At 52.2% G+C, this 11,945-nt stretch overlaps 1 protein-coding gene across 1 annotated transcript; it reads right to left on the bottom strand.

Moving 5' to 3' along the window:
• Positions 1-473: 473 nt before the first annotated feature.
• On the bottom strand, positions 474-7,675 carry KLHDC8A (kelch domain containing 8A). Its single transcript, XM_082616315.1, has 5 exons — positions 6,692-7,675; positions 3,593-3,757; positions 3,145-3,360; positions 2,434-2,535; positions 474-1,542 (listed from the first exon to the last, which is right to left on the bottom strand). Exons 1-5 carry the CDS (start codon positions 7,065-7,067, stop codon positions 1,349-1,351), a joined length of 1,053 nt encoding a protein of 350 aa, XP_082472441.1. The 5' UTR covers positions 7,068-7,675; the 3' UTR covers positions 474-1,348.
• Positions 7,676-11,945: the final 4,270 nt, after the last annotated feature.

The following is an 11,945-nucleotide window of genomic DNA, read 5'->3' as shown; positions in this document are numbered from 1 at the left end:
AGCACAGCTTTTAAAAATAACTTGGAATCAGAAAGCGGTGTTATACCAGCTAAAAGGAGGCATGTCCTTCATGTTTTTACATTAGTGAGGAATTCCTTTTCTACTGTGGGCAAGACAGAAATGAGCTCGAGCTGAATGAACTGAGGCCAGTCACAAGGAGTAACCCAACGAAGAAGTCAGTTAATGAGTGCAGCCTTTTCCCAACACGCCTGTGGGGCATCAATGCTCAGGAGACAGAAAATGTGCTGTTTTCCTAGGAGTCAGGTGACTGGTCAGGGCAGGGTGGTTTGAAGGTGGAACCTCCTCAGAAGGAACAGCCAAGAACAAGTGGTCCCTTGGGGCCCCATTCAGCCTGAGAATGTCAGAGGGACTGTTTCATGCGGTCCCCTCCGCATATCAAGACACCGCCCACCCCACCCCTGCATCAGGGTGCCAGAGAAGATAGGAATATAGATTTTAATCATTGTGCTGCTGCTGTTAACCAGAGTGCATCCTTTGTGGCTTTTGATGCCACAGTGTAAATAAGAAGGTTTCACACAGAAACACTCTGGGGCTGTCGGTGACAAAGGGGAGGGATGCCTCTGGTGCCTCTGGTGGGGAGGGGTGACCGAAGGAGAAATGAAGTGAGGAGAGGAGTGGGGAGCAGACCCTGGGCTGGGAGTCGGCTCCATTCCCATCATTACGTTCCCATCAGGACCCAGAGAGGCATGGGTCCTTCCTGGCCAGGGCTTCTGACCTGGACCAGTGCACGTGAACCCGACTTCCCTTCCAAATCAGCCGCCTCCAGCTTCAGGAACAATTCTTGCTGAGTAGATGAGGTCCAGGGCAGGCCCACAGTTGGTCACCAAAGGGGGAAGGGATGTAGACCAATGGAGAGAAGAGGGGTTGGGATCCCTGCAACCCTTCTCCATCTTCCAGCCCAAGAGACCTTCAGACTAGCGCAGATCCAGGGAAAGGACAGCTACAAGTAGCTATCCTCTGGGTCAGAACTGCCCTGCCTACCCCCTATCCTGGAGATGGGAGAGGTAAACCCACAGGAAGGGAGGTAGCATATACTCCTGCTACCCACCTTTCTCTGCCTGAGCAGTAAGTGAGGACTCTCCCCAGAAGTCACCTGAGCTCCAACAGGGGAAGGGGGATGGCAGAGTCATCGAGACTTCTTACAGTTTTCTCAGGTTGGTAGGGTTTGGAGGTGCAGAGGTCACTTAGAGCCCTAGGGCCTAACCCCACTGGCTGCTGACAGGAGCTGGCATCCGGGGAAGCAGCCCAAGCTACTTTGATGAGATCATTCCTCTTGTCCAGAGTGGGGTGATCCGGTCCAGGACACGGTGGCTGGGCCCAGAGCCAGCTAGGAGTCAGAGACACACAGGGCTTCCACCGCATCGCTCAGACCCTGGTTGACGCCCCCCACGGCCAGGAGGCAGTTCTTGACAACGATGCTGGAGCAGGCACAGCGGGGCGTGGGCATGGCGGGGAGGACCTCCCACTTGTTCTTCCCCGGGTGGAACGCCTCTGCCGTCTCCAGGACAGTGGGTTGGTTCCCTGAAAGTGCCAAGGGAACCGGACCTTACAAAGGAGTCCAGTCTCCAATCTGCCCCAGGGAAGTCCCCCCATCTTGCTCCCCCGCCTCTGGAACACAAGCAGATGCCAATCAACCTCAACTTCCTTGGCTACAGAATTGCTCCTTCCCCACCCTTTTGTCAAACAGCTGCTTTGTCCTTCCTGCCTTCTCTGTCTTTTCATCTCAAGAGTAACTTTCTTTCCCCACCGCCTGCTTTCACCAGAAGTTTCTAGACACTACTGCCGCTCTTCTGCCCTTTACTAAGAAAGCTGCTCACATGGTCTAGCTTACATCAAGCTGCTTTCCTGTGTGGGTAAATAGCGTGTCTGTCCACACTGAGTAAACTCTGGGTTCCTGGAAGCTCTGCTGCTCATATGTCTCTCCCCTGTTGATGTTGGGGTCCCGCCTTCAAAATACCCTAATCTCTGGGAGGTCTTATATAGCAAATCCTGAATTCATTAGAATAACTGATTTGATCAGACTGCTTTTCTACTCCATGACAGAGTTGGGTATCCAGGGAGAAGAGAAAGAGGACCAAGGCCAATCCCTGCCACACTTTCACCTCCAGTCATTCCTGGACAGGGGCCCAGGGACCTGTGCTTGGCAAGCCTGTGGCACATGGTTATCAGTATGTCCCTTATGCTCTCTGGGCCTCAGTTTCTCCTGTGTAAAAGGACAGATAGACCATAACTGAGGCCCGTCCACGGAGACATGACATCTAGGCTGGGACGAGGGGAGTGCTTTGAAATTCTTTGGAATAAAGCAGTAGGCAGGCAGTGTGCAAGGAGCCAGCACCCTCTCCTGCTCATGCAGAGTGCCTAGAATCCACCAAGCACCAGACCACAGCGCCAGACCGGAAGCTCTATCCTTACCAAGTCCTCCAGCCACTATGATCCGTCCACTCAGAGAGCCGGCCACAAAGTCTGCCCGCCGCTTCTTAAGGAAGAATGAGCGCTCCATCTTCAGCCATCCCCCTACAGGCCATGGGTGATGGCAGGAGATACACAGAGAGAATTAGATGCTGACCACCCGCCCCTCCAAATACACATCAGTCCCAAACTGCTCTCACCCTAGGCAGCATCTCCACTCCATCTACCCTGTGTGCTCAGCGCATATACAATGTCTCCTGCTGTTTGAAATGACACTCTACCCTCTCCCATGCTTGCTGCAATCCAAGGAACCATAACCTCTTTGACAAATCACCTTGTTCTACCTCTGTTCTCACGGGCTTTAAGCTGGAAAGGAGGCTGACTAGAGGCAGAGGGCGTCAGAGTCAGGATCCTTCTGTTTTTCCACGAGTAAAAAACAGGAAAAAGCCCTTCCTCACCTGGCGCTGGCTGGATGTTGTAAGAATGGACAATAGGTGGAAAAGGCTTTGATAAAAACAACTAACCAATCAAAGGGAACCCTGTACAGATGAAAGAACTTGATCCCAAGAGTAGCCCTGAATGGAGAAGGGTGTTCAGACTCTGAAAGGCTCACCCAGCTGAGTAAGTGAGCCTGGGTGGATGGATGGGATGGGGGTAAGGTGGGGGATTCAGCCAGAAGGGAGGTGTGCAGCCGGGGACTGGTGCCCAGCTTACCCTGTTCCATGTCGAACATGTCCATCGTCCGGAGGAACTTGGGCTGCTGGTAGAGCCGACCCTGCCGCAGGCCACCCAGGCTGTACAAGCGGTCATCTAGGGTCACAAAGCTGGAGAAGGCCCGCTTGCAGGGAATGTTGGGGAACTTGGTCCAGGAGCGAGTCTCGATGTCAAAGACTTCGAAGGCATTGACCGCGTACTTGGACTGTCGTCCCCCTGGAGGCCAGAGTAGGGCGAAGGTTGGGCAGAAGAGTAAGTCTCTGAGGACTGGGGCTGGGTTTCCCCTTCTGACTGTTATCAGATCATATAGGAAGCTCCCTGAGGGGTGGGGCAGCCTGATTAACCCCCAGTGCCCAGGAGGTGCTCAGCACACAGGCACTGCTTCCAACAGGAACTGACCCGGGGGAGGGAAGAAGGGCCAGATATGGGCCAGACAACCCGTCCTTACCCAGAACATAGATCTTGGAACCTCGGATGAATGAGGTGGCAGCATATCTCGGGGTGGGCATGGGTGCTAGAGACACCCACATGTCCTTGAGCATGTCATAGTGTTGGAGGTGGTTGTGTGGACGGAGGTCCAGGCCCATCCCGCCTGCCGCGTACACTCGGTAATCTAAGGAGAAAGGCCATACAACAGACACTATGAGACAGGCCCGTCGTACTCAGCTCCCACCATGGCCAGGCTCTGTTAACCCCTGGAACACAAGCACTGAAGCCTGGCCAGGTCCCAACCACCGCTCTGCCCGAGAATGGGTTGGTGGCACCATTAAAAGTCCCTGCCACAGTCAAGCCTGGGTCTTCTTGAAGCCATGTCAGGCCTACATGCCTTAGCCTTCCTTGGTGGCTGGCCCTTGGTTAAACCCGAAATACTAAGGCTTGCACAGAGGTAGACTGCAGTGGAGTCTAGGCCTGGACAACCCTTTGCAGGTCTTATCCCCTCCATTCTCCTCCTCCCTGGGCAGCCAGAGGGATGCCAAAGAGGAGGGGTATTCCTCTGATACCCTCCAATAGTGGCCTCTTCCCCAGGCACTCCCAGATCAGAACTCTCTAGACCTAGCAGGAGCCTTTGGAAATGAGGTCAGCCCTGCTGTCATTGGACTTGTGGGACACTGGCCTGCTGCTATCTCTTTCTTTGTCCAGATAGGGGAAGGCCATCCTCCTTCATGCACAGGAAAGCTCTGGGCTCCAGGAGGCACCCTGCACTGAATGGGCTAGGGGTGAATGAGGGAGAGGCTTTGGAGGAGAGAAAACTGGCCCCTATAAGAAGCCCTGCCCAGAGAAGTGAGTTGCCCCCCACTCTCTACTGCTCTTGGCTGCAGGTGACACAGTGCAGCAGAGAGGATGGGCAACGCCTCCATGTTTCCCTGGGCCTCACCCCAGTACCTCACGCAGCCTGTTAAGGACACAGCCCTACCCCCAGGGCCCTCTTTTTCCCAGGGACTCACCCCTGCCCGGGATTCTGTCTCCTAGTAGCCAGTCCTCACCGCTTCTGGCTCTATGAGACTTTCATTCTTCAAGGGGATTGCAGGGGTGAGTACTACTTCTTTCTACTTTCCAATCTTACTAAAGAGAGGGAAAAAAAATCCCAACCCTAGCCTGTGGCTGGGAGACGGGGCCTGCTAATGAGAAATTTACCTTACACAAACTCCGCCTCTTCTATTCCTGTTTTCACCCACACAACTCCAGCTGGGAACCCTCACATCCAGTCCACACTACCATTCCTGCACCCAATTCTTTTTTTTTTTTTTTGCAGTATGTGGGCCTCTCACTGTTGTGGCCTCTCCTGCTGCGGAGCACAGGCTCTGGACGCGCAGGCTCAGCGGCCATGGCTCACGGGCCCAGCCGCTCCGCGGCACGTGGGATCTTCCCGGACCAGGGCACGAACCCGTGTCCCCTGCATCGGCAGGCGGACTCTCACCCACTGCGCCACCCGGGAAGCCCTGCACCCAATTCTTACTCATCCTTTCAGAGTCACCTGAGTGTCCCTGGACTGCAAGGCTGGGCTGAGAGCGGCGACTCAGGACCTCCTGTGGCACCTGCATCATCCTACTTGCCACACGTTACTGAAATAACCTTTGTATGTTTCTTTCAATAGATTGTTTGGTTCTTGAGATTTGTTAATCTGTGGCCCCAGCATCTGCTAGAAAGCGTGGCACACAGGCATGTAAAGTCTTAGTAGACTAACTGTTGAACCCATTCAATGCCATAGTTAAGAGCACAGACTCGACCATCACCTGCTGGCTGCGTAACCTTGGGCAAGTTACTTAATCTCGCTGGGCCTCACATTGCTTCTCTCTAAAATGAAGATAATAATAGCACTTACCTCATCAGACAGGTTGTGAGGGTCAAAGGGGTTAATACCTATAAGGCACCTACGGTAAGGACTCAATAAATGTTGGTTCTTAATCTTTCAGCCCCACTTATTGAGATCTGCGGATAAAGGACTACCCTTTCCCTCTCTATTTCCCCATGGGCCTCCATGCTTTCCATCTTTCTTACTGGAAGTTCAGGAGGCCCCATTGGCTACTCTGCCCTCAGGGATTTTGAGTTAGAGTTTCTCTTTCTGACCTTCATTGGTAAGACCCGGGCTCCTAAAGGCAGGGATCAGATCTTCTGCCTCTTTCCTTCCTCCCTGGGACCTAGAACTGTGCCAGGGACAGAGCAGGTGCTCAAGAAATACTGGTTTCTGATCTACAGTAGACCTGACAGGCAGCTGAAATGGTTTTGCAAGAGAAGGAGGGAAGGTCTCATCCCACTAAGCCTGTCTGATCTGAACTTGGGGTCTCCTAACTCCTGCTGGGCCATTTTCCATAAAACCCTGTGTGTTTTAGCAAAAGAGCTTTCAGAGCCCCCTCTGTGCTCTGGGCTGTACCAGGCCTGAAAAGAAAGAGATGGGCTTGGAAAAAGCGAAATGAGAATTAAAGCTACCTGATCAGCACATGCATGCCCTGAGAACCTAGTGAACCTGGGCAAGATGCCGCAGAAGCACGACCCTCAGGAACGTTATGGTGTCCACTCATCAGTGTCTCTGAGATTAGGAGGCAGATGGTGGTGAGAAGGTCCTGGAATCAGGTCCCAAAGCCCTCCCAGTGGGGCCTGGTGATGGTACGAGGATGGCATGAACATCCCCAGGGCCCCAAATATGTGTCTGGAGGTGGTGGCACTTGCAAGGAAGATTTCAGGGGATTTGGTGCTGTGGGTGGAAGGCCCAATCATTCTGCTGAATGAAGGAATGTACAGGGACATTGCACTAACCTCCTTTGGCTCTCCCCTCTGGCCCGGCCTGCCCAGCTTGCTGGGAGGAACCTGGTGGGGTGGAGGGGAGCTCTGGCATCATATGGATTTACTAGACACTTCACTTGCCGAGTCTCTATTTTCCCATCTGTAAAATAAGGCCAGCGGGTCTCCAGTTTTAGTGTCCATTGTAAAGATCAACTGGGGATCAGGAATGTGACAGTGGCCTCCAACTCAGTGTTGGCTTCCATCCCTTTCCCCGTGGCCCCCCACTCCCTTCTCTCTGCCCGCCCTCAGCCCTGGCCCCACTCGCCTTTGGCCGTGACAGAAATGCCCATGGCGGCCTCGCGCAGCATGCTCCTCTTCTTCCACTTGCCCTCATCGATGTTGTACATCTCCACGACCTTCAGAGGCAGCTGATTGGTGCCCACACCCCCGATCACCATGATCCGCTTCCCCAGGGCGGTGACAGCCACCCCGGCCCGGGCTGTGGGCAGGGGGCACAGGTCGGTCCACTGGTCGGCCTCGGGGGAATAGACCTCAAAGCAGTCCACGGGGACGCCGTTGTCGTCACATCCCCCGATGGCATAGACCTGCCCCCCGGTTTCCAGCAGGGAGCAGTAGACCCGGCGGCTGGGCAGTGGCGCCAGGCGCTTCCACTGGAAGTCCTTGACGTTGGGCACCTCCATGGCAGCCCGGGGACCCCGCCCGCCGCGCCCCCGCGGAGCGCCGTGGGAGGTGAGAGCCCGGGAATCCGCCGGCTACTCCGCGCCCCCTCTCGCCGCCTCCATCTCGCTCCGGTTCGCCTGCTCCCGCCCGACCCCCGGCAAGGGCCCCGACGCCGGCCAGCGCTTCACCGTCCCTCAAGACTCAGCGGTCCGGAGGCGTCCGAGCCCGGCCCTGCGGGAGGAATGGGGGGCGAATCAAGGGCAGCCGGGCCCGGCGCCCTGGCCTCCTGGCGTGTGGGCGGGCGAGCGGGCTCCCAGCCCCCCGCCAACTTTCAAGGGAAAACGCGGCGGCGAGGGCGCCACCCCGCGGCGGCATCAAACCCGCACCGCTTTGTCCCCCGCCGCTCCCAGCCAGCTGGTCGGAAACCCGCGGAACGCGTCGGGGGCCGGGGGCGTTCCGGGGTTCAGGTGCCAGGCTGCCTCCCGGCGACGCAAGGAGTTAACACCTTTCGGCGCCGCCGCCTGCCTCCCCCGGCTCTCCCTCCCAGCCAACTCCCGTCCCTGCCCCCGCGCCACTTACACAGTGCGGCGGCGAGGCGCAGGCAGCGCATTTCCCGAGAGCGGCGCGGGGAGCAGGGGAGAGGGCGCTCTGTCCTTCCCCGGTCCGCACACCGCTGTCACACACCCAGAAGAGGAGAATAAATGAGCAGCAGGAAGGAGAAGCGGAGCCGCCGCCGGAGGGTGGGGTGGGGGGAGGCCGGCGAGCTGGCTCCACGCACATCCCCACCATCAGCCGCCACACCTGTGCAGGAACCCGCGTGCGCCCCGCGGCGAAGCGAGCCCTGACCTCTTTACAGAAGCCCTGGCTGCGCCCGGCCTGCGGGGGAGGAAAAGGGCCCGGCGGGAGACGCTCACCTTGCCCACTGTTCAGGGAAAGCGGGGCACTAGAGCCAAGTACCCAGATGACGGGGACTAGACTCCCTCCAGTGTGGGAGTGGGCGGTTTGTGAGTGTTTGTTTCGGATGAGGAGGCGGAGAGTCCAATTACCCAGTTTATCTACAGTACACAGACCCAGTTCGTGACAGCCTGGCTTAACAGTCGGCTTTGCTTTGGGGGAGGTATTATCAAATGGTTTAACCTAAGAGAAACAAGTTATGTGGGTGTGACACACGTAGACCTGACACGGGTGCATCCAAACAATGTACACACCGACCTGCGCACATTTGCATAATTTACACATCACCTCACCCTCCACCCGGAAATGGTCATATCCACGGAGAAACTGACAGAAAATGCACAGTAATGCGGACACACAGCCAGAGACAAAAGTGGAAAGGCAAACACGTGAGTGGTCCCTCCCACATCACACCTTAGGAAGGGAAAACCTGGTTATCAAATCTTAGCCCTCAGCACCAACCCACAGGTCTTGCCAAATAATTCTTTCAAGCCATTCTGTAATGGCCTTATCAGGACAGTAGTCCCCAGTAACAAAAGTGCCCATGACACCAGTGAGCCACCTGGTGTGATGAACTGCAGGCTTGTGGGGTCCTCCTACATGGTTCCCTTGAATAGAGCCAAGTGTTGAAACGCTCAGGCTTGGGAGTCTGACAGACCTCGGTTTGAATTCTGGCTCTGAAATTATTTAACTACTTCGAGGCTCAGTTTCCTTATTTTAGTTAGATTAAACTTTGTATTTTGAGATAAATTGTGGATTCACATGCAGTTGTAAGAAATAACACCTTTTACCCAATTTCTCTCAATGGTAACATCTTGCAAAACATATAGTACAATAATACCATAGCCAGGATATGGAAATTGATCAGTCAAGATTTAGACTATTTCCATCACCACAAGAACACTTCACGTTGCCTTTTTTTTTAATTGAAGTATAGTTGATTTACAACACTGTGTTAGTTTCAGGTGTACATATTGCCTTTTTATACCCATACCTTCTTCCCTCTCACCCCTCTCTCTCCAACTGCTGGCAACCACTAATCTGTTCTCCGTTTCCATAATTTTGTCATTTTAAGAATGTTATATAAATAGAAACTTACAGTATGTAACCTTTGGATATTGGCTTTTTTTGTTCCCAGCATAATTCTGTGGAGATTCATCCAAGTTGTTGCATGTATCACTAGTTCATTCCTTTTTATTTCTGAGTAGCATTCCATGGTATAGATATATCCTTGTAGATTTTTGTGAAGATTAAATAAGATGATATTTTGGGGACTTCCCTGGTGGTGCAGCAGTTAAGAATCTACCTGCCTATGCAGGGGACACCAGTTCGAGCCCTGGTCCGGGAAGATCCCACATGCCGCGGAGCAACTAAGCCCGTGTGCCACAACTACTGAAGCCCGCATGCCTAGAGCCCGTGCTCCGCAACAAGAGAAGCCACTGCAGTGAGAGGCCCGAGCACCACAACGAAGAGTAGCCCCTGCTCGCCGCAACTAGAGAAAGCCCTCGTGCAGCAACGAAGACCCAACGCAGCCAAAAATAAATAAATAAATAAATTTATTTACTTATTTATTTATTTAAAAAATGAGATGATATTTGTGAAGTGTTCAGTTCAGCTTCTGACACACAGCAAGGGGCTGGTAAATCACTATGAATACCATTACTACTAAGACTACTGTCAACAAAACCAAGAAAAAGGAAAACTGAGAACAAGCACAAACATTTTGCCCCTCACTGAGAAATGACTTCCTGTGAGAAACAGAAGTCACAGTACCTCTTAACAGTTCATAGGCCCACCTTAACATCTTGAGTTCTTGGTTTAGAAATTCCACTGCTTTTTAGTTTGAATTCTCTGTACTTACATAGTAAGTACCTCTAAGAACCTTCACAGAGGACAGTTGTGTTGGGGCTCAGAGCAGGCCACCCCAAGGTATACCACAATGGCATATTTATTATTTTAAGTTAAAGTTACTTGAGAAACAGCCGTTAGGAAAAAACATTTGATATTAAAAAAACACTCTGTACCTCTTCTTTCCCCCAAAAGCGGGAAATAAATCTCCCATGTGATAGTATCCTCCCCATATCAGGAGAGAGAGAGCATCCTTACTTATCACTACAGTTAGGGAATTCAAGGCTAAGAAAACTGTATAAACAGATTTTGTTACTTCATTAGTCTGTATCCTAAGCGCAAGCCCCTTTGGTAAGTCTTCACAAATAACTGTTTGTCTAAAAATGACATATAAACAGCCTGCTGTGGCACTTCGGGGGTCCCATTTCTATGGGACCTCTGTGCATGTGAATTAAATTGGTTTTTTTCCCCCTCCTGATAATCTTGTCAATTTAATTATTAGACTAGCCAAAAGAACTCAAGAGGAGTAATAAGGGGGGAAATTTCCCCCTCCCTGAAATTTGTGTTTTGTTTATTCAATAAAAACACAAATTCCAAAAAATGTGGTCTGAATTAATGAAGTTTCACAGGAAACATCAAACATTTCTCTTCTTCCTGGAGATCACAGTCTGCCCAGAGGAATAGGGAACAAACCCTCAACCATCATTTTAAACTGTCTTCACAAAATCACGACAGGGTGATCCGGAGGATTGAAAGCCATACGCATTCCTCAGGGGGGCTTGTTGAGGGTCCACCTTCAGCCTCTCTTGACCATGGAGCCTTCTCCCAAAGCAGTGAGGCAAAGCTTCTTGTGCCTCCACCCACCCCAGCTGGGACAGCTTAGTGAGCAGGTATATAAAGTTCATACTACTTTATGTTTGCATAACTTGAGCTAAACTAAGCCCTCGCACATCCACTTTCTCGTAATCTTGAAAACCCTAGGAAAGGTTGTCGGGCAGGTATTAGCACCCTTTTTTACAGATGAGGACTCTGAGACTTAGTGAAATGAAGTAACTGACTTATGACCATGTGAACCATTCAGGGTGGGTCTAGTTTGTGAATTCCAAATCCAGTGCTCTTTCGCTTTATCATAATTAAATCACAAATGAAAGAATTGTGCATTATCAAGGACATCAAACCTCACTACTCACACCTGGCTTTCTGTCCAATTACAGTGAAGGAAGGAGCCCAGACCTCAAAGCTTTCAGTGACTGTCCTCTCCCTGTTGCCACACTGTCTGTGCCCAGGCAGCATAGCTGGGAAAGGACTAGAATCCAGGCCCAGAATAGGCCCCATTCTAACCTAGTGTTCATGTCCTGCAAGCAACACCCTCTGTGAGGACTATGGGACTCAGACCCTTGGAAAAGTACTAAGAACAGGATGCCTTCCAGGCCATGGCCTAATTCCTTGTTTTGGAAGTCCTGGCTTTTCTCCATCTCCCCCACTCCTTCCCCCATAGCTCTTCCTCCCAGCCAGGTGACATCCTTTAGTCTTTACACTGAATGCACATAGAGGAAGCTTGTAACCTAGCAACCGCCACTTAAGATTCCCTGAGTCACCTGCGGTTTCCATGTCTGGGCTGAGTGCACCAAGCTGGGGACTTGTGGAGTGCCAAGCAGGGGTGGGGAGTCCAGTGACCCCCTTTAATTCTTCCCCAGCTCGTTCCAGTGGGTAACCACTTTCCCCGTCAGGAAGTTCTTCCTCCTGTCAAGACTAAATCCTTCTGCTTTAAGACCTTGTGTTGCATCGGGTCTGGGTTTCTCTTCTCGCTTAGAAAGTGTTTGAGTTTTTGCCTTGGTTACAAGGTGGTACTGGGAAGGTAGGAAAGTGGGGAGAGGAAAGTTCATGGAAGCCTCTAAAGATGAAGCCTTTGGTACTTTGGAGGCTTAATTATTGTGATATTAGTGCATCAGTCAAATTGGTTGAAGGGGTGCTCAGCCCCAGAAATACTTCGTATTTTTTTTTTAAGTCTCAATTTGGGTTTATTAAGGCCTAATTTACATACATGAAAATGCACAGTCTGACTCAGCATCGATTGAGTTTATTAGCTATTCAGG

Source organism: Mesoplodon mirus (genome assembly GCF_964341445.2).
Source record: "Mesoplodon mirus genome assembly, chromosome: 3".
NCBI classification, from domain to species: domain Eukaryota; kingdom Metazoa; phylum Chordata; class Mammalia; order Artiodactyla; family Ziphiidae; genus Mesoplodon; species Mesoplodon mirus.
This window is presented reverse-complemented; position numbering and strand designations above follow the sequence as displayed.

Excerpts from the sequence above, each read along its gene's own strand:
- KLHDC8A (XM_082616315.1), bottom strand. The coding sequence starts at position 7,067 with ATGGAGGTGCCCAACGTCAAGGACTTCCAGTGGAAGCGCCTGGCGCCA. Across the intron at positions 3,758-6,691 it reads CATTTCTGTCACGGCCAAAG|ATTACCGAGTGTACGCGGCA; the intron begins GCGAGTGGGGCC and ends CTTTCTCCTTAG. Across the intron at positions 2,536-3,144 it reads CATGTTCGACATGGAACAGG|GGGGATGGCTGAAGATGGAG; the intron begins GTAAGCTGGGCA and ends CATGGCCTGTAG.